Source organism: Buteo buteo, chromosome 25 (genome assembly GCF_964188355.1).
Source record: "Buteo buteo chromosome 25, bButBut1.hap1.1, whole genome shotgun sequence".
In the NCBI taxonomy this organism is placed as follows: domain Eukaryota; kingdom Metazoa; phylum Chordata; class Aves; order Accipitriformes; family Accipitridae; genus Buteo; species Buteo buteo.
In genome coordinates this window covers 17,663,235-17,686,349 of record NC_134195.1, presented here as the reverse complement: position 1 = coordinate 17,686,349, position 23,115 = coordinate 17,663,235, and the positions used below count along the sequence as shown (strand labels likewise).

The 23,115-nt window shown below is 41.5% G+C and overlaps 1 protein-coding gene across 2 annotated transcripts in view; it reads right to left on the bottom strand.

Annotated features, from left to right (window-relative positions):
- The window catches only part of SHROOM2 (shroom family member 2), a 130,675-nt gene that overhangs the window by 66,192 nt on the left and 41,368 nt on the right, over positions 1-23,115 (bottom strand). For both annotated transcript variants that reach the window (XM_075057220.1, XM_075057219.1), the window contains exon 2: positions 10,704-10,855. In XM_075057220.1, coding sequence (XP_074913321.1) covers positions 10,704-10,855 — 152 coding nt within the window. The remainder of the gene's footprint in view (positions 1-10,703; positions 10,856-23,115) is intronic.

The window sequence follows — 23,115 nt, the reverse complement described above, 5'->3', positions numbered from 1 at the left end:
GTAGCCAGGGATCAGGTTAGGAAAGCAAAGCCCTGATAGAATTAAATCTGGCCAGGGACGTCAAGGGCAACAAGAAAAGCTTCTATAGGTACACTGGTGATAAAAGGAAGATTACGGAAAATGTGGGCCCTCTCTGGATGGAAATGGGAGACCTGGTTACCCAGGACATGGAGAAGGCTGAGGTACTCAGTGATTTTTCTTGCCTCAGTCTTTACCAGCAAGTGCTCCAGCCACACTGCCCAAGATGCAGAAGGCAAAGGCTGGGACTGGGAGAATGAAGAACCAACCCACTGTAGGAGAGGATCAGGTTCAAGACCATCTAGGGAACCTGAAGGTGCACAAGTCCATGGGACCTGATGAGGTGCATCTGCAGGTCCTGAGGGAACTTGTGGACAAAGGGACTAAGCCACTATCCATCATATCGTGGCAGTCTGGGGAAGTTCCCGCTGACTCAAAAAGGGGAAACACAACCCCCATTTTAAAAAAAGAGAAAAAGGAAGACCCGGTGAACTACAGGCTAGTCAGTCCCACTTCTGTGCCCAGCAAGATCATGGAGCAGATCCTCCTGGAAACTATGCTAAGGCACAGGATCATGCCTGCCAAATTTGGTGGCCTTCTACAATGGGGTTACAGCATTGGTGGGTAAGGGAAGAGCAATGGACATCATCTACCTGGACTTGCGCAAAAGCATTTGACACAGTCCCACACGACATCCTTGTCTCTAAATAGGTGAGACATGGATTTGACAGATGGACCACTTGGTGAATAAGGAATTAGCTAGATGGTCGCACTCAAAGAGCTGTGGTCAATGGCTCGATGTCCAAGTAGAGGCTAGTGACAAGTGGTGTTTCTCAGGGTTCAGTATTGGGACTGGTGCTGTTTAACTTCTTTGTCAGCAACATGGACAGTGGGATTGAGTGCGCCCTCAGCAAGTTCGCTGAAAACACAAAGCTGTGTGGTGTGGTCGACATGCTGGAGAGAAGGTATAGCGTCCAGAGGGACCCTGAAAGGCTTAAGCTTTGGGCCTGTGCAAATCTCATGAAGTTCAACAAGGCCAAGTGCAAGGTCCTGCACATGGGTCGGGGCAATTCCAAGCACAAATACAGGCTGGGCAGAGAATAGATTGAGAGCAGCCCCGAGGAGGAGGACTTGACAGTGTTGGTTCACGAGAAGCTCAACACAACCCAGCCATGTGCACTTGCAGCCCAGAAAGCCAACCATATCCTGGGCTGCATCAAAAGCAGCGTGGCCAGCAGGTCGAGGGAGGTGATTCTCTCCTTCTGCTCCACTCTCATGAGAACCCACCTGGAACACCACGTTCAGCTCTGGGGCCCCCAGCGTAAGAAGGGCGTGGACCTGCTGGAGCGAGTCCAGAGGAGGGCCACAAAGATGAGCAGAGGACTGGAACACCTCTCTTATGAAGACAGGCTGAGAGAGCTGACGTTCAGCCTGGAGAAGAGAAGGCTCTGGGGAGACCTTATAGCGGCCTTCCAGTAGCTAAAAGGGGCCTACAGGAAAGCCGGAGAGGGACTTTTTACAAGGTCATGTAGTGATAAGACAAGGGGTAATGGCTTTAAACTGAAAGAGGGTAGATTTAGATTAGATGTAAGGAAGAAGTTCTGCACTGTGAGGGTGGTGAGGCACTGGAACAGGTTGTGGATGCCCCATCCCTGGAAGTGTTCCAAGGCTGGGTTGGATGGGGCTTTGAGCAACCTGGTCTAGTGGAAGGTGTCCCTGCCCATGGCAGGGGGGTTGGAACTAGATGATCTTTAAGGTCCTTTCCAACCCAACCATTCTATGATCCTATGTGCTTAATTTATGGACTTCTGGGGGGAGGGAAGGGCTCTAAAAGATGGAAAAGAACTAATAAAAGCAACCTATTAATATTCAGATGTCTTAGAATGGCAAATTGAACCAGTATTTTGACAGACAAGTTACTGACAACATTCTATGATATAGGTTCTGTCCAAATCCCTAAAATTTTAGCAAAACAGTATATCCTACCTTAAATGCCTATTCTCACCCACCAAAATTTACACAAAGATCTACATAATCGCCTTTTGCCTTGCTCTCAACCATAGCAAGACCTATAAAGTCTGTAGTACTGCTCTTTGCTTTCTCTTCCCATGAGTCGCCCAGCATCTGAAAATGGAGCAAACAGCAATGCTGCACTACGGTCAACAGTGCCTCTTTTAAGAGAAGCCATTCTGGAAGGAGTTTTACCTTGTCACAGCACAGCAGAGCAGCTCCCTTCCTATCCCATGACCTAGGAAGTTGTATTTTACATAAAAAGAAACTAGAGAGGCCTGCAAAATGCTCTGCTTCAGTGTGTGAGAACAAATAAACGCAAATAAATTATCAGGTCTTAGTGCCCTTAAAGAGTTCAGTCATTAACTTCAGCAAATCAGGATTTCACCATCACAGTTTGCTCTGGTTTTCCTTGTACCTCAGCCCAATTGTACAGGCTTGAGCAGGATGGAACTGCAATTTCGTTTATAAATAAGATATGCACTGTCGACAATGAGGTATTAAGTTGTATGAGGTATAACATCATCAATCTTCCTGCCTGCTAAATTCACAATAGAGTCCTATGATAAAGCTTTCATATTCTGGAACTCTTTTTCCTCACTCTGCCTTGGCGAACTAGACAGGCACATCTGGATGTCTGAGATAAAAGCGTTGATGTTGGGATTTATGGTATATTATATAAGCTACATAAATACTTTTTCCTCATCCTTATTTTGTGCATGTTCTGCTACCTTTTGATGGCTAGATAGCATTAAACTACTGATGTCATTCTCTTACCTCAGCTTTTGCCATGATTTATTAGAATTCCTCTAAAGGATAATAAAACATTTTAAAAATGATTATTTATCATCTGGAAGCATCTAAAATACTTCACATATTGAAAACCCAGCTATAAACAGTGGTTCCAGCAGGGTTTACTTTCAAATATTTTGGAAATTATGCTATGTAAGTAAGGTGCTAAAGAAATTAACCTTTAACATAAATACGAAAAAGGCTGAATTCACCAGTAACGCTGAAGAAAAACGCAGCCTCTGACAGGGCAAACACTAACAGCAGCAGTAGGAGTCTAAATACACAGGGGATTTTAGGCTGTCTCACCACGGCTGAGGCGAAGGATCATGAAACAGAGCAGCCTTTGGACGCGCTCCCCGCCACCACCTTTGCCCAGGACGGAGTTAGCCAGCAGAGCAGCGCACGGCCGCCTACACCGGCCCAACGTGCTGCCTTCAGCAAGAAGGAACTTGCTGCATCCTCGGAGCACGTGGCCGTGGAAACCCTCAGATTGCTTGTGGCCAGAAACAACGGGTGTGTTTTGCCTCCCAGCCACTTACTGCAATGCGCTTACCATTCGATAGCTGTCCCAAACGAACTGAGTTTCCTCAGAAACCACATTCCAAATACCGGTGTTTCTACACAGGTGTGGTGCTTTCCCACACCAATTTCAGCTGTGATTTACCTAACCATGTCCAAGGTGACCCAAAAAATGGGAGTGGGGAAAGAGAGTTCCTCCAGTCCCAGGGCATTTCAGGAGACAGCCCAGCCTTAGTTTGTCTCATTCCTGGTTAAAACACTATAGCCACATGATGCAAATTACTGAGCCTCCACAAAGTACAATGCCATGAGCTAAGATGCTTTGAGTTTTATTTGGGAAAGCTATTTTGCTCTGACATGTCCTATGCCAGACCAGATTTTGAAGACATTACCATCCCCCATAGAGCTTTCTTCCCCATCAGATGCCACCCCTGCTTTGGCTGCCCACCTGCCGACAAGGCTGCTCCACGAGCCAGACTAAAGAACCGACTGATTTCAGTTGCAACCCAGCAGAAACTTCCCAAAACCCTGGCTTTTGTCACTCTGTCCTTCCTCTGCACGCAGCATGAAGCTGGACTAAAAGCGTAAGGGCCGTATAACTCAGCAGTGTGGTAGCTGTGTCTCTGTGCCAGACTTTGTTTTGCCAGGTGATCCAGTATTATGCAGATTCAGCAGCAATGACCATAAAATAATGGGTTTATTGTTTAAGAGATAAGATGCAAATTTGTTCAGTTATTCAGTAACTAAAGCTGCAATTCCTGCCCTTCTTTTAAGTGCTCATATTTCTGGAGTTAAGGGTTGGATTCAGAAATTATTTTAAAACCTTTTTATAATCTTTTCAAGTTGGAAGGTGTTACATGCAGTTACTTGACCAAGTAGAGCATAAAATCTCTATGCTCAACACAGTAGGCTACTTGACACTGAAACATTTAAGAAGTGTCCAAGTTCTCAATCTTGTCAGTCATTTAATCTTCAGGAGGTTAAATATGTAACCTAAAAAAAAAGTACCACAAGGAAAACTGCAACACACCGAAACAGGAGTATTATTACTACCCTCCTGAAGTTGTACATGTCCATGTCAAAGTTCCTGACTAGTGTTTAAAAAAACCCCACACTTTTAAGTGCTTAAAAGCAACCCCAAACAATTCAGTATTTCAAAACGCATACAACATATGGAGAAGTATTCCTTTCAAATGCAAAGAAGATTCATGACATAAAAACATTATTTATTTGGTCTTTAATGGATCGGGTTACAATTCTGTTTCGGTCAGGAGTCTGCAGAGATCTACAGTATTATCAAACACACAAAAAAATATCCTCTCTGTGTGCATGTGAAAGTACTATGTGAAATGAGTAAGTCTTCCGACCCCCAAATTTTAGAAGGCTTGCCTGTTTTCCCCCTCTCACCCAAGGGACTACATATCACAGTTTCCACCACCTACATTGAAATTCACCAGTTTTAAGAATAAATCCAATGTACTGCCTGGTAAAAAGCTATGGTTAAATCCTGTAAGCACTTGTATACTTTTCCATCTTCAGTCATGTGAGTGCTCTCACTAAATTGGATGAGACTACTCATGCTCAAAATTAACCATTTCGACAAGTGCTTGCAGGACTGAAGAAAAAAACCAAAACCTAAAACCAGTCATGACTCACAGGTTGTTACCATCTGATGCATATTCCATTCCACAAAAAAGCAACATTGCCTAATTTTGGTAATTACTTCACAAAACTGAATAGCATTGCCACAGGTAACCTTCTGAATAAGCATATTCAAATTATAGAGGATTCCTTTTACCTACAAGGAAATGTCTATACCCTTCCTAGTACTCCAAACATCACCCTAATGGAGTTGACTTGGTAAAACATGGTGACATCTGTTGTATTTTTGGCTTTCTGTTTTTCAAGCTTTACGGGATAGATTTTTTAGCTTTGTAAAGAAATAAATTATGCAAGTTGACACAAGATGAAAACACGTCAGTCACAACATATGTATTGAGAGAGTCCTGACAGTTGTATAAGACAAACATCCAAACCCACAAGACAACAATTTGCTCTTTGAAACCAGGGACCATACACCACCAATTGAAGGAACGGACGCTTACGTTCACCTCAATTGTCCATTACTGTGTCATTAACAGCATGAATCAAATCACATTAACGCAACTAAGAAATGGGTGAGGTAGGCAGAAAATTAAGAAATAAAATTGTTTTTTAGATGTACACCCCACCAAAAAGACAGCTGGCATGGGAAACATCCGAACACCTGGGTTGTGTTGCTAGGGTCACGGTGAAGGGAACGCGGACTGACACTGTTAACATGTTGGTTAAATGACTGTGCGGACAGTTAGACAACCAGGGAAATGGTCCTCATCAGGACTCTTCCAGGGTATAACGTGCTGAAAATACAAGATGAAAGTGTGCCCTCCTCCTTTTGTTGTGTCTATTCCTTCCATCAGAAGCGCAGGATCACAGAGCTGAAGGAGGAGGAGGAGCACAGCGGAGGCTGAGCCAGCCCTGGGTTTGCTGGTGGAGGAGGTGGGTGGCATGCCCGAGTGGGAGGGGAGCTCCACGCCGGCTGGCCTCTTCTGTGGACCCCCACCGAGCGTGTACGGAGTGACTTATTTGACAGCTGCTCCATTAAACACTCCTTCACGGAAAGATCCTGATGGGATTGCTAGGCGCTCCTTAAAACACAGGACAACACCCCAAGGGCTCCCGAACCCGGCTTGTAGGTGCTGTGCAATTTGCACGACACGTTACGTTTGTGCTTATCTGGTTCCTGCCACCCCCCCATGAGCCATAGTAACTCACTGGCAACACCAAAGGAGAAAAAGAGAGGTCCCAGCCTGGTGATACCCTGTCACATATCCTGACACACACGGCTTGCTCCTCTCTCCATCACAAGACCCGGACAGCATCACGGACTGGTAGGACATCCTATCTGGCACATATTTAAAACCGGCCATCCTATTTAGAGCAGAAGAGTGGGCCTACAGTGATGCACTGACCCATTTCTCAAGTGAATTTGCAAAATGGGAATTTAACAGCCCAGCCCTTCCACCAGCTGCAGCCACGCAGAAATGTTCAAGCCTTGAACTTTAAAGCTGTGTGTGTCTGTTACAAATGCCCACTCCCAAAGCATGTGTAATGAAGTTCTGCACAGGCACATACTGTTCCACACCCACATCAATTCCCAGAAACATGGGTAGTGAGGGCCTATCACACCTGCCTACTTCTTAAAGCAATGTTATGTGCATGCAGATACAGCCATGTAAAGTCATACTGCAGTTTCCTACCTAATTTCCAAAGTCTGGCTGAAAATACAGGCAAAAAAAATAAGCCCATATAATCCCATCCTCCCTTTAACATTAATAAACCACAAATGGAAGCATCACCTATGTGTCAATTTTTAACAGTTAATGTGTCTCATGCATTCATAGTGAAAAACTAATAAAAAATTTAATGGATTTGTGGTGTACACTTATGTCTAGCATGTGCAAAGGAATGGAGATTATATTTAATAACTAGAAGAGGATTTAAGTTAGAAGCGTATGCAGAACAGTTAAATTACAGAATACGGTAACCACCTCTGTATCAACACTCATATGAACACTCAGAGCAATTTTACATGTGTACGTATAGACACATACAAATGTTTTTCCAAACCAAGAGAAATTCACATACAATTCCTGTAAGAAATGTCCTAAGCACAGCTTCCTTTCCATTTTCCCAAGAAAGGAATCTACTCAAGAAACAACTCAGTACTACACTGAAGAACTAGCAAGTAATTAAGATGTGTTGTTTTGACAAATGCACTTGAGAAAGCAACATGAAGCCTCCTGAGTGCTCTTTTAATTCAAGACGAAAAGTATACCGCACTTGTTCAACCATCAATATATGTAAGCTACTTAAACAACATGTTTGTTGTTGAGCCAGTTGCACAGTCCTGATTTGGTTTAGACCACAACTACGCAATGTTTCCAAAAAATACAGCAAAGCATGCATGCTGAAGCCAGCTCATTTATGCTGAGTACTTGGTACTGCAGGCACTTTTATTTAGAGACCAATGTTATTTTCCCTACGCAAGTGAAGCATCGGATTCTTTAAAAATAGTGGGTAAAAATAATTTTGTGGAAGCCAGCTACCACTACTGAACACCACCAGCCCCTTGAGAAACTTTTGCCACAGTCAACAAGTCAATTGCTGTGAATGAAACACATTACTCACTATGGCAAAACTTTTTCACTTAGACTTGGCTGTAAGCATATTAGACTTCTAAACCGAAAATAGCATGCCCTTACTCCTTCCCAGGTACAGAAATAGTTAGATCAATATAAGATCAGGATGTGGCATTACTGCATGAAGGAGTGACCCACATGGAGGAATTTCACATTGACATGCTTCTCAGCAGTGACAAATAAAACCTGTTTTTTCTGGATTAATTCTACTGACATTAATAGGAAGGAAGTTCTCTACTTTCCAGAAGAATTTTGTGAAAAAGTAATTTTTCCACATCCTGACAGTTTTTTAAAAGTTTGCTCTTCACCTCTGGATCGGTCTAGAAATAGATACCACAAACAACCCTAGGGAAAAAAGTTTTCAACATAAAATCTAGATGTTGGCTTCCCAAGCTAACTCTCACTGAAAGCAAGGACAAACATGATTAAAACAAAGATTCTTTTAACCTTCAGCACTGGGTTGTGGAACTTCAAACCATTGGTCTATTTCATGCTTCAGATTATTGCACTGACACCCCCAGGGAATAAAATGTTAAATCCAATGCTAGAGAGAAGTATCACAGTGCTAGACAAAGGACACAGGGCAAGCAGGCAAAAAGATGCTACGACAACTTGCAGATCAGTTCTTCATCTTATATGTAACTCAGTGAAAGGGAATTGTGGGACTCTCCCCAGAGAACAGTAAGGGTGGATCTAAAGAAGACTGAAATAGTCTAAAAATGCTAAGGCAGCCATTTCAAGATTGCTGTAATTAATTAAAGTGCAGACTGCCTCTGAAAAGTGGTGGTCCTATCCAGCTGAAAACCTACTTCCCCAAGTAATTTTGCAGTCAGATCAGTTCCCTGATCCAATTCAATCCAGACCTGCAGGAGTGCTGTCACAAAGACTAAACAACTGGTTTGCTTAAAGACAGGACTGTTTAAAGCACTCATAAAAATTCAGCCTAAGATTTAGGGCAAACAAAACAAAACAATACTGTTGTTCAAACCATAACTTCTGAAAGAAAGCATGCAACAAGGCTTTTATAAAACCTGCATCATTTGAACTTCCAACAGGAAAAGAAAAGCAATTTCAGCACACAGACAGCAGTGCATGAGAACAAGCTGGCCGAGAATAAAATGAGACTGGACGTTAAAAGGTTTCTGACCGTCAAAGGACTAATGTCCTAAGGCAACTTTCCAAGAGAAAGAGCAAAGTTGAAAAACCACAGACAAAAGCCCTAGCTAATTTCATTCAGTAAGTTTTATGAAATTTTATCTAATATTATGCAGGCTTGTCAATGACCCAAAAGGCTCTTGCCTCTTTTGGGAGCTATGGAAGTCTTCATGAACTTAAGACAAAAATGTTGTTAGGGAAAACAGCCACTATTTCAGCCTCTTGGCTACAACAGCTCGGTTGCTTTTGCCCATTGCACATGTGCTAGGGAAGTCAAAAAAGGAGGGATGAGAAAGGACTGATGAAAATCCATCAGCTTTGCACCGAACTGCACACAGGCATGCATAGCAATGGGGCTCTGTTGCCTGCAGAGAACAGCCACAAATCCCCAGCAGCAAATCAGTGCTTGATTAGCTGTATGAAAGTTCTCCAAAATCACATGTGTGAAGTGAAGAACTTGTGAATGACAAGAATGGCATAGCTGTGTCTCTTAGAAGGGTTATTTCAGCATCAAACATTCTGCCATTTCCAAAGATAGATCAGAATTCACAGATTCTGAGCAAGTTACTGTCATAAAACTGAAAAGCACCAGGAAAGAGGGAATCTTTCCACTTGGTCTAAAGCTTTTTGTAGTAATTAAGACTTGCTGTCTTGGCAGATTCTTCAATGTCTATAAAACTTCTCAACCCTGAAGCTCTCCCTTTCTGTGACAGAAACAGCTGATGTAACCACTGCTAACAAAAGTGCTTTTACTGGAATAGCCAGTGCAAGTTGAAACAGCTGAATATCAACATGATTTATAATAGTTGTGAACCCATTTTATTTTGCATTTATTAGCTTTAGTGCTACAAAAATTTTGGAAGAGTTTCCAGAAGTAGCTATTGGTGAGGATAAAAACTATCACCTGTGGAAGAGATGCACATTCCCATAATTCCTTCTGTCAAAAAAAACTTCTTAAACCAAAGGTGAAAAGCATGCTTTCGTACCTCTTACCTATCAGTGCTATTTCACAAAAGACAGTCCTCATTTAAGACAGCCTCAAACTATGCTTTTATTTATAGACTGGATCATCATACCTGTCAAACCCCAATTCTCACCCTTTCTGTGTTGCAACAAAATTCTTTTTTTATTCTAACAGAGACACCCAAAATTCTCACATGAAAGACTGGTTGGTATAATTTGATAAAAGTAATTCATTAGAAAATACTGATTTATCAGAGTAGGAAATTAATGAGAAAGATTTTGTTGTTCAAATTTCCTGGTTTGAATTTTCTTCAGAAGTTACAAGATTTAACCTACTTTAACAGCTATTCACTTTTGTCAAAATTATTTTATGAAATTTACTTTTAATTCAAGTTAGCAAAAAAAGTGTGTACTTAAAAGTTGTAAGTCAAAATGACGAAACAAAAAGTTTCCGTGTAGAAAATGTGTTCTGTTTTGATAAACCATTTCAGTTTTTCCCCTTCACTAATAACTAACTGAAAGTACTCTTTACCCAAACCACATCAGAAATGCTCGAGACCTCAAATATTCTCAAGAAGTGGGAAAAAGCTTTTCCAAAAGCTTCCCGGGTAACCCGTTCCTCACAGCCCAACTGGCCTGCACAGCAAATGCACTAAAAAGCGTTGCCCATGTCTGCTCACCAAAGGTGGGGAAGCAGGGCTGGCTGGACAGCCTGCTTCAGGCCCGGCACTTCAGGAGGACAGAAAGAACAGAGTCCCGACTCATCACGTCACAACAGTATTCACAGAACATATTGCCTCAGTTTTTGCTCTGATCAATAGGCAACCTCTCCCCACGTCTTCTTCCATAAAGAGCCTGTGTTCAAGGAGGAGGTAACACCGCATAATGTGTGCATTAATAACTCTGAATGAAAAGATTATCTTGCCAAGTCTTGGCAAATTTAGTTGCCCAGTAGCTTACAGCCTGAAAAACATTTGGTTTTCCGGCTGAATGACACAAGCTTACCTTTTTACGACAAGCTTCAGTGTCTTGTGTGAACCTTTCACCAGACAGATTGCTTCTTGTCGGAAGCCGGACAGGCCCACGTCATTGATGCCAACAATTTCATCCCCAGCCAGTAACTTGTCCACAGCTGCAGCTTTGCTCCCATCTTCAATCTGAAGAAAAAGCATATGAAACAGTTGAATTATTGAGGTTGCATAGTGCCACCTTTACAATAAGTTAATGAGCTTTCAATATTGACTTCATACAATAATTAATACAATAATTAAGTGCTTAAAGTAATTTAAAAAAAAAACATTCAAAAATGCTATAAAGAAAGAGCAATGATACACAAACAATTAGAATAGGAAAGAAAAGGAAGGGGGGGAAACCTTCAGAGAAAACTAGAAAGCTTCATGGAAATTTGGGAGTCAAAAGCATCTGTAACCTTGAGCTCCATTCAATACTGTACAGGTAATCCTACTTGCAAATAGAGTTTTGGGCAGGCATCTTAAAATCTGGTTCTCTACAGAAGGTAAACAGAAACATTAACCACACAGTCAATAACATTAACCACACAGTCAACTCCAAAAATCTGGCATGCAATGAAACCCCCAAATACTGCTTTATAAGCAGGTCTAGAAAATAAAGTGATTTTCATCAGGCGCATAACATTTAGGAAAATATCTGAGAATTTACAATCCATACAGCTAACAGCTCTGGCTGGAAGAAGAGATCATGGTCTGAGATCCAAGGAAGAAAAACAACATGTCACACTACTGAAGAACACAGCAACACTAAGGGAAATTCACTGGAAGATTGTTTTGCTGCCACAGGCATCTCTCACATGCATTGAATTTTTACACAACTATTCATAACATGTGGCGAAACACACACAAGATAAATTAAAGAGTCAGGTTTTGGCAATTCCCACCCCAATGAAGGAAGAAAAAAAACACAGTATGAGTTACTCATTTTCAAAATTTAAAACAAATCTCAAAAGCTTGATCAGCCAGACTAGCAAGTACCAACAGTTTGAACTGATTTCAAATCAGGTTATTCAGGTAGTAAATTAGAAAGGCCAAAGCCCAATTAGAACTTAAACTGGCTACTGCCATAAAAAGACAGCTAAAAATGTTTCTATAAATACATGAACAACAAACGGAGGGCTAAGGAGAGTCACCATCCTTTACTGGATGCAGGGGGAAACACAGTAACAAAGGATGACGAAAAAGGCTGAGGTACTTAATGCCTTCCTTGCCTCAGTCTTTAATAGTAAGACCGATTGTTCTCAGGGTACCCAGCCCCCTGAGCTGGAAGGCAGGGATGGGGAGCAGAATGAAGCCCCCATAATCCAAGGGGAAACAGTTAGTGACCAGCTACACCACTTAGACAGACACACAGGTCTATGGGACCAGATGGGATCTACCCAAGGGTACCGAGGGAGCTGGTGGCAGTGCTCACCAAGCCACTTTCCATCATTTATCAGCAGTCCTGGCTAACCGGGGAGGTCCCAGTTGACTGCAGGTTAGCAAACGTGACACCCGTCTACAAGAAGGGCTGGAAGGAGGATCTGGGGAACTAGAGACCTGCCAGTCTGACCTCGGTGCCAGGAAGGTTATGGAGCAGGTCAACTTGAGAGCCATCACACGGCACGTACCGGACAACCAGGGGATCAGGCCCAGCCAGCATGGGTTTATGAAGGCAGGTCCTGCTTGACCAACCTGATCTCCTTCTATGACACGAAGACCCGCTTAGCAGATGAGGGAAAGGCTGTGGATGTTATTTACCTGGACTTTAGTGAAGCTTTTGACGCTGTTTCCCACAGCATTCTCCTGTCCTGGTTTTGGCTGGGATAATGTTCTTCCTAGTAGTTGGTACAATGTTATGTTTTGGATTTAGTATGAAAATAAATATTCTCATGCAGGGTGGGGTGGATCACTGCTCAGAAACTGGGCATTGGTCAGCGAGTGGTGAGCAACTGCATTGTGCATCACTTGTATATTCTAATTCTTTTATTATTATTATCATCATCATTATTATTTTCTTCCTTCTGTCCTATTAAACTGTTTTTATCTCAACCCACGAGTTTTACCTTCTTTCAATTCTCTCCCCACTGGGAGCCAGCTGAATACAAGCCAGCAGTGTGCCCAGGTGGCCAAGAAGGCCAACGGCATCCTGGCCTGTATCAGAAATGGTGTGGCCAGCAGGAGCAGGGAGGTGATCGTCCCCCTGTACAGGGCACTGGTGAGGCCGCCCCTCGAGTCCTGTGTTCAGTTTTGGGCCCCTCACTGCAGGAAAGACATGGAGGGGCTGGAGCGTGTCCAGAGAAGGGCAACCGAGCTGGTGAGGGGCCTGGAGCACAAGTCTGATGAGGAGCGGCTGAGGGAACTGGGGTTGTTTGGTCAGGAGAAGAGGAGGCTGAGGGGAGACCTGATCGCTCTCTACAACTGCCTGAAGGGGGGTTTGTAGTGAGGTGGGTGTCAGGCTCTTCTATCAAGTAACAAGCGATAGGACAAGAGGAAACAGCCTGAAGTTGTGCTGGGGGGGGGGTGTCTAGATTGGACATCAGGAAAAACTTCTTCATGGAAATGGTTGTCACGCATTGGAACAGGCTGCCCAGGAAAGTGGTGGAGTCACCATCCCCGGAGGTATTTAAAAGACGCTGTAGATGTGGCGCTTAGGGACATGGTTTAGTGGTGGACTTGGCAGTGTTAGGTTAATGGTTGGACTCGATGATCTTAAAGGTCTTTTCCAACCTAAATGATTCTATGCTTCTGTGAGTCTAAATATAGCTGTAGGTGTTGAACACTTTGCAATTCAGGCCCTCAGCTTTCTCAGTTTCTTCCCATGTCTTTTGCTGTCAACACAGCCTCCAACTTCTGAGTTGCTTGGGCTCACGATGTGCGCATTTAATTTTATTCCTCCCTCACTTACTCACAATCTGAATCCCACCTCTTCTTGTAGATTTGACATTTTGTCTTCAAAGCAAAGACTTTCATTTATGTCTTCATTATATTTTGCGTTGACTACAGTATCTCCCAGTCCCACATTATTAAATGCCAGGGAACCTACAAAGAATAATTCCTTGTAATTGCCCCAACTGCAGGAATCTTCATAAAGAACTGCCATCTTCTGAGGCATCAAAGTCAATCAACAATGAGATAAATTCAGAGGAAACCCAACTTTATGAATTCTGAAGCTCACAGTACAGGTTTTAGGAATACTCCAGCAACAACAGTATAAGTTAAATAACCTAATAAAAAAAGCAATATCTCTTGATGAAAGTACATTAGGATGATCTCATACACCACAGCAGTCTCATTGCAGGCACATAAAAGCTCTCTTTATATAAGTTCAGGATAAATGTTCTTAAAAATTTTCAGACCTGTAAATCTAAGCCAAAAAGAATGCAATGAAAAATGCTTAGTCTTATATCCCATTCTAAAAAGCTCATTATTAATACTAATCAAGCAAATTTATTTCCAGAACTTAACTTAATAAAGCCACAGATAATTAAAGACAGAGCAAGTTTCTGTATCCCGATACATCTCGTTCTTAAGCTATGACCTGCCCTCTGACCTTCTTTCATATCCTCTGAACATCAAGAATTTACCAGAATACCTAATTATCACTGCAAATGTTCAGTAAAGTTGAAAACAAGGGTGTAGCAGTGGAAATTGCTTATATGCAAGGAGAGATTTCAGTTCAGGGATGTCAGGTACAGAGTGGCTGCCATACGAGGGACCCTAAAGTCCGGCAGAGCTGAACAAAAGAGGCAGCATCCTGGGACTCATGTATCTTAAGCCTCCTAACAGGCAACTGCAAGTCTTTCAAGTGTTCAGATGCATTTTTTTGGGTACTACTAAATAAACTGCTTTTTGAGGCGTGAACCCCAGCAGGTTAGAAAAGCAGCACAAAAACATTAATGGAAGTCTGAGTTCAATCACTAGAACTGTAGGGAGAAGGTCAAATGGGGGGGTGGGGAGGGTGGAGAAAAAAATCTTGTAAGAGGACACATTTTAAACTCCAAAATGTGGATGCCAATCCTTATGCCCTGAGCAAGGCATGAACCTAATGACAAGGACTGAGAAGGCCCTGGGCCCTGCCACCTGGGCCTTAAGACTTCAACAGGGTCTTTTTTTTTTTTTTTCTTTTTTAAAAAAAAGAAAAAAAAAAGGGGGGGGCAAAAATCTGTCTCCTAGGGTTTCAAGGAATGTTCATTGTTCTCAGCAAGCATGTTTGTTTTTTCTTCAGGCTGGCAATGCACTGACGGCAGGGAGTATTCAGTTACCCCCTCTGAGTTTTCATTTCAGCAGGGAGACTACACATTCCACACAGTGCAAGCTTTCCAAAGAGACTCTGGCTGTCCAAAACAACATTAATCAAAAAAAACTCAAAAAAAATTTTAAAAACCAAAACCTGAGCACAAAGCTGAAGCTGTCTTAGTGAAAAATAGAAGTGGCTTTCTTTAATATGTTGTCTCCAGATCAGCTGCAGCTAGGGAAAATAAAAACTACATATCCATTCACAGTAGAAGTCTCCTTGAGCTGAACAAATTTAAACATAAACCTTTCGTAGTCAGATCCCTGAACAGCTGTATGAATGCAATTCCACTTGACAATGCACTTTTAAGTGGAAATGGGAAAGTTAGCTAGACAGGAAAAATACAATGTCTTCAGTTACACTAGAAGTCCTTTAGTCATAATGACTAAACAAAAGCATTGGGCTTTGCATATATCTAAAGAAATGCTGCCAAAAAAAATCCACGAGGAAAAGACCTCTTAAAAAATATTGCCCTACTAACCTGCCTCCTCTGCTCAAACTTGAGACAGTGCCATTCCAGCTTCTCCTTCAGGTTTTCTGTTTTTCTGTTTACTAGTCTTACAATTTATTGGTTTTATCTACCCATTGAGAAACTTTCCATCTCATCAGACCTTCTCTAGAAGTGTAAATCCCAACTAAAACACATGAACATTTTAGAACTAGCAAATGCACTTGAAAATTTCACAACTATTTTTCATGCCTCAAACATTAATGTATTTCACTCACCCATCTACAGAATCAGCTACGCTATGCTGTGTTCAGGATTTAAGCCCAAGTTTTAAGATTTGAGATTTATCTTCATTTCCATGAAGATAAATAATTTAAGATTATTTATCTAACTAGCATCCATTTTTTTCTGAATTTCAGGTGCCCAGAAAACCTAGGTCAATAACTGAAAATAAAGCCTTGAAAATGCAGAGGGAGGTTTTAAGACGAAGTCTTTCAAGAACAGTCATAGAATCATAGAATCGTTTAGGTTGGAAAAGACCTTTAAGATCATCGAGTCCAACTGTTAACCTAGCACTGCCAAGTCCACCACTAAACCATGTCCCAAAGCACCACATCTACAGCGTCTTTTAAATACCTCCAGGGATGGTGACTCAACCACTTTCCTGGGCAGCCTGTTCCAATGCTTGACAACTGTTTCCATGAAGAAATTCTTCCTGATATCCAATCTAAACCTCCTCTGGCACAACTTGAGGCCATTTCCTCTCATCCTATTGCTTGTTACTTGATAGAAGAGACCAGCACCCACCTCACTACAACCTCTTTCAGGTTGTTGTAGAGGTAGATAGAAGAGACCAGCACCCCCAGGTCCTTTTCTGCCGGGCAGCTTTCCAGCCCCTCTTCCCCAAGCCTGTAGCGCTGCGTGGGGTTGTTGTGACCCAAGTGCAGGACCCGGCACTTGGCCTTGTTGAACCTCATACAATTTGTCTCAGCCCATCGATCCAGCCTGTGCAGATCCCTCTGTAGAGCCTTCCTACCCTCCAGCAGATCAACCCTCCCTCCCAACCTGGTGTCATCTGCACTGAGGGTGCACTCGATCCCCTTGTCCAGATCATTGATAAAGAGCACTGGCCCCAAAACTGAGCCCTGGGGAACACCACTTGCGACCAGCCGCCAACTGGATTAAACTCTGTTCACCATAACTCTCTGTGCTCAGCCACTCACCCAGTTTTTTACCCAGCGAAGAGTCAACAAGAAGAGATCTGCCTCAGTCACTGTCAGCAGGCAGATGCGACTGGATGTGAACCGAACAACCCCTCTGCTCAGTCTGGAGTACTTACAGGAACTGAATGCCCATAAAGTATATATATTTATATATATATAAATTTTTTATAGCAATAGCAGGAAAAGACACACACAAAAAAAACTCCAATCAACACCTTATTTTCTGATAAATAATGGACATAAGCCTTCAAAAAACAGGTATAGTTACACTGCATATCTTGGATGAGTAAAGAGTTCTAGAAATGCCCTCAAACCATGCTTTCGATATGTATTTTAAAAAATCATACCCCCCCTTACTATGCTGAATTAACAACAGTAAACACCATGACTTCCTATCCTTAGCAGGGATGTTGATATCGCTACCAAAAAAAGTGTTTTCAAAAGGAGATGAAAAGGATGTTTGTTGACAAAAAGCATCTGCTTGGACAGCATCCAACTCTCACCCTGCTGTCCCTGATGACCTCCCTATAACCAAGAGCAAAGGCAAACTTTGGGATCCCTGCATCAGGGAGGACTGGAACTGCAGACTTCTGCCATCATAACGGTATCTACATTAATTGTCACATCTTCCCAGATTTCTTTTTGCTTATAAAAAGAGACACCAATACAAGATGTAGATAATAAGATTAAAAAAAAAAAAGTGATTGAAAAAACAACACATGTAACTGGTATGTGAAATTCTTCCTGTGAGAAGGAGAGTGTCTTGAAATGGGGGAAGAGCTGAGCCATGGAGAAAAGTCTAACAGCTAGATACACAAACACATTCAAAGGACACTTACAAGTCTATTTCCACTGTTGGCAATACACACAAAAGAGAAAATAATGGCCTGTATTTGCAGCTTTAAAATGCTGCAGTGTTGATGGTAAGCACCACTTCTAGAATGTGACCCCTTCACTTCTGTGTTTATCAGATCTGACGCTTTACTTAAAATACCCACATTCCTCTATAGGCACCTGTATAAACAAGCTGGAGACAGGTTGGGGAAATGCCGTGTCACACAAGATCTAGTTTTGTTTACAATGACGACAGTTTCTTGTCCATGCTCTCTTCGGACAGGGTGGGAGACGGGATGGAAACCCAAACCCAGGGACAAACACAGGAAAAAACAGCACCATTTATCAGCGTTCTGCTATAGGCCATGATAAACTATTTTATCATAATTCACTTCTCGCACAGCCAAGAAATGATTCTGTGGTTGTTTATCTTATGAGCATCTAATACGGATTTTTTTCAAAAAACTAACGATCTTTGTATGAGATCTTCAAAACAAACTAAATGTAGGAAGTGTTAATTATTTTGATTTGCACAGAGTTAAACACAGGAGAAATAGGTTTACAGTTCAAGCCTGCCATTTGTGTAACTTTGAGGAATCAACATAAAAGTAACAGAACTGACCTAAGTCCAGCTACATGTTCTGTAAATGCGGTCTTGAGCGGCAAGGGCTGCATTCACCAGCAAGATTCATGGGTCAAACTGAGGCAGGATAAAACAGGGGTGCAAACTGCAACAGGACCAGACTGGTACAGAGAACGGGTGTGTATACATCAGGCATCTCGCACAGGCATGCATGCGCTAGAAGCTGGGCAAGGCTAACACATTTGATTTTACGTTCTTTCACATCCTTTCTCTCCCACTTGTGATTTAGTACTTGGACATTGAAGAGATTGTTGGAAGGACACCTGGCAGGGAACTAACTCTAGCCCTCTTTTACAAATGGGCTCAGAAGCATATAGGAAAACAAGGACCAAAACGATGCAGGATGTTTGCAGCAAAGCAAGGAATTCCACACAAACCTTCAAGTCACTGGAGGGTACCTGTAACCCCGAACCACCTCTCCCCACAGACCGCGGGTCCAACAACCAGCATTAACCACGCAATGCAAACTTTAAGGAACATCATACAAAAAAACAAACAAACAAAAAAAAAAACTTAACGATGGATGTGCTACCAACTTGCAAAATCTAGGCCTATGCAATACTATGCAATACTATTAACTTGGCAATTGCTGCACTTTGATCAGGCAGGTAAGTGTCTGCTGCATTCGGTGACACTCTACCTTAACAGAGAAGCCAGAACTTCCCTCCTGCCTGGTATCATCATTTCACACCCCACCAGCCATTGCCCATACTTGCTCCTCCCCAGATTATGTTTACACACCACAGCAAACAGCACTAAATTTTAGGAACGTTTATTCCAGGGCAATGGATTTCCCTAACAGCAGTTTCTTTCTTCCCTAGACCTGAGGGCAATGGCTCAGGGTCACCGTCACAAAACGGTCAGGCTGGCAGGAGCACTCCCTTCTGTTAACAGGTGGTTCTTAAAAATCAATTTGGAAACATTTTTTTAAAGGGTAGAGTTCAGTAATAGGACACAGTCTATCACGGCCCTTTCCAATTGCTCTTTATTTGCTGTATTTAAACATTTGGATATTTGCCCAGCAATCTTTTTGGTTTTTGTTTTAAAGAAAGCACCATATTTTGAAAAGCTGTCACTTGGTACAGTTCTTTAAGTATTTATTCAATTTTTATAATTGTGTCCGCTCCACTGTTTTGATTAAGGGCTTGCTGTCACTTCCACTAGAACAGGCCATTTTTGTGGGGGATTTATTACAGCTGTAAAAACTGACTCCAGGCTGAAACCTAACTTCAGAGTTCCTCAAACCAGAAGTGTTTAAAAAGTATGGTAGAGCACTCACCATTTCCCTTGTTAAAAATTAATACATATACATAAACTGATTAATACTTTATTCCAACCTACATTCAAAACAATACCTACCATTAGCCTATGAGAAGACTTTTCTGATTACAAATCACCTGTTACTATTTCTAAGAGGACACTGTTGTTATATCTTAATCTATTTAAATCACAGGGCCATTACGAGCTCTGCAAATTGAGGACCAATTAAAGTATTTGAAGTTAAAAATTTAATGAATCTTTGCCCCAAGAAACTAATGACAACAATTTCCAGATGAAAAGCGTTAGGAAGAAAGATTTCGTGTAGATTTTAAAAACTGAACGACAGATATTTATTTTTAAAGTTTTTTTCAAAGTGATTCCATTGTTTCAGCAATAGAAGTTGGAAATATTTCATCACTGCCGAACACTTGTACTAGAATTAAAAAAAAAATTAAACTAAAAACCACCTTGATGCTTTGAAAGCATAGAGCTAATGTATCAGGAAAAGGAAGGTGGGGCTGCTTAGAATCAGGGATGTTTTTTTGCTATTAGTACCCAAGCTTTGCTAAACACATTTTACAGCTTCTAAATAAAATTTGCTTTTTCCAGCTCAGTGAGATTTACCACAATAGCATTTAGAAGCAGATCCAGGCCTTTTCAGGCCGCATAACTCACACCAGCAGGCCTGCGTATATCCCACCTCCACAGAGCAACTAAACAGGTACAAATTGTAGTCTTTGGAGATTTTTCTATGCAAGAGCCCCTCCAGGGCAGCACAAGTCTGGCAGGGAAGGTTCCCAGCTGTTACAGTCCTGATCGCCCCAGGCTGGCACCCAGGCAAGAGCAAAGCAAAAATGGACCCTTACCTGGAGTAAGAATAAGGCCAAGACAAGAGTGGAAAAGATGGAAGCAGGGGCGGTGGAAGAAGCCTGCTGTTGATGCTGATCCTCAACCTGGAGAACCCCAGTCCCCCTCCTCCCTCACACCAACATTAACACTTGCAAAGCATAGCTCAAGTTTTGATTTTTTTCTAGCACCTCATCAACATCTAGACGCCCTCCTACTGCTGTTATTTAGTATAGCATTTGTCCAGACAAGCTGTACATGTCTTACAAGAATTACTGAGAAATAACTCCCATTTACTTTTAGCCAAGAGTTTGGTTTTGCATTTCACAGTAGCTAACGGCATCCAACCCAAGGGAACCCATCTGAACTCATGGATATCTCACACTGTTCTTAAACACACCTTCCTATCTTTTTTCCAAAATGACAAAATAACCTGTATAAGAAAGGAGTACATACCTGTGCTATGAAAAAAAATAGCCAGAAGGCCAGAAAAGAACTTCTTTCTCTATATGCAGTTTACTTATTCTAACAAACCTCCTACCATAGAGGTTTGAAAGGGTTAGCTTATCCATATTTACTTGTGCAAGTTTACTTATGGATTATTATATATATATATAGGCTGTTTATATATGTAATCTGTGCAGTTAACATTAAGCATTTTTTATAGGTCTACATTTTTGTACTTTCGGCTACTATGAACAATGATAAGAATGGTTTAAAAAGAGGTTATGCATAGAAACAACTCACATTTTATCTTTTCAAACTGATAACAGGAACAGACTTCCAAGAGGAAAAATACAACCTGACAAAGTAATCTTTATGATCATAAGGTTCAAGGCTTTTTACTTTGCAACTACCATACACTTCCAATGAGGTTGGCTTATCTTTCTGCCTTCCTGTTCAACCCGGGAAAATAACGTCACAGCTTGCCAATGTGCCCTTGACAATAACATACTGAATGCAATCCAACAGCCTGTAAAAACCACTGCATAACTAGTGAAAGGGTAGGATGTACTGACAAATCAAGGGAAAAAAAAATTGGTGTGTATGTATGCATGCTCATGTAGGTACAGTTATGCATTAATTACAAAGGAAAAGTCCGGTTTTGTCAACTTTGTTTGTGAAGAACTTTGACATGCCTCAAAGGAAGACATTGAAAGACCTAGTAGACAGCAACAGAATACTTACTGATTTCACCGATTTCCTTCAGTCACTCAGTCTAAATGTAACCTTTTACATAAAACTAAAGTTGCATCTATGCCTATATTTACAGACTGCTGTGGTTTCCAGAAAAAAGTAACACTTCTAGACACAGGTAGTACTGATTAAGACCCAGCAACAGAAAAAACTGCTTCATTGCCTGTTAAGTTTCAAAAAGCACTGTAATGGGTCTGCCAAAAGCCACAGGAATTTTACAAACAGTATTAGGTTTCCATTTTAAATACTTTCTCTCAAACAGCCCATTTTTAACAGAATACTTATCTTGACATACTCATACCATCATTGGATTACAGTCACGCCTGCTATGTGGGACCTTCCATTTTTGTCATAGTACAGATGCACATTTTTCAGACAGTGAGAAAGTATAACGTTCCCCAATAATTCTTGTAAGAATATTCTTATCAACTCCTGAAAACTTGATTTTAACACAAAAGTAAAAGTAATTTTTAATAGTTACTGCTGAAGTATTCATTTAGAAACCCACTGCCATAGAGTGGAGTGAGCAGAACATAACGTTACATGTCTAAGCAACAATCTAACAGACATAAGCATTAATGAGAAGAGAATGACCTGCTCTTGTAAGAACCAATAACAATTTCTTCAACAAAAGTTCCCCTTTGCGTTCTTACTCAACTTTAAAGAAAAAAAAGTCTCTCTAAAGTGCTGAATTTTAAAAATGTGTCTTATTTGTTGAGTCCCTTACCCATTTCTCTGCAAAGAAAACAAAAATAAAAACCTTCAAAAGGGTCAGGCTCCTTCTAAAATTTGAGGGGTTTAAAATTTGACAACAGACTTTGTTCTTTACATTAACTTTTGCTCCCTGTTCAGAATTGATATTCAGGCTCACAGAGCACCCAAATTACAGACTGAAGCCTTCCTTTGCCACCATCTTCCTCAACAATTCCAATATTTAAAGCCAAGTTCAAACAAGAAGACACATTTATTCCTTCTTCCCCTACCCCAGTGTTAAAATGGGCATCAAACCATAAAGCTGTCTTAATTCATCATTATTTAGACAACCCCATTTACTGTAAGTATGTAGTACTTCAGACTGAATAGATGCAGGTATGTGTTGCCACTCTACCAAACCCATGTTTCTGCTGTGCACTCTGTATGCAATTTCAATTCTTCTTTCTTAACGCAATAAAAACTTGGAAGCTAGTGGGATGACCCTCAAGAAAACAAAAATCTGTATTATTATAGAAACAAAAGAGGTCTGGGTAACCTTGCCCTTAGTTTCTCCTCTGTTGTTGTTTATCAGTGTCCCAGTAAAGGAAGAGAGTTTCCACCACTCCACTTTCACCCAGAATTCAAATGTGAAAAGATGAAGAAAGCAAACACGAATTACAGTATTAAATATATTTTTCTAGGGCAGGAACTGCAACACAATTGCTCCCAAAATTATCAAACAAGGTTCACAAAGCAAGTTGCAGAAAGGACTGCATGGCAGTTCCTGCCCAAGCTGTTCCACCGTGTCAACTTCCAGTATCTGAGCTGAGTGGTATGGTCAGACAGAGTCGCTCTTACAGAGACAGACTGCTAATGCAATCAGTGTAAATCTCTCATGATGCCATAATAATTAAAGCACATCAATAAAAAGCCTACCAGTGTTTTTATGCAGTTTATTGGCAAGAT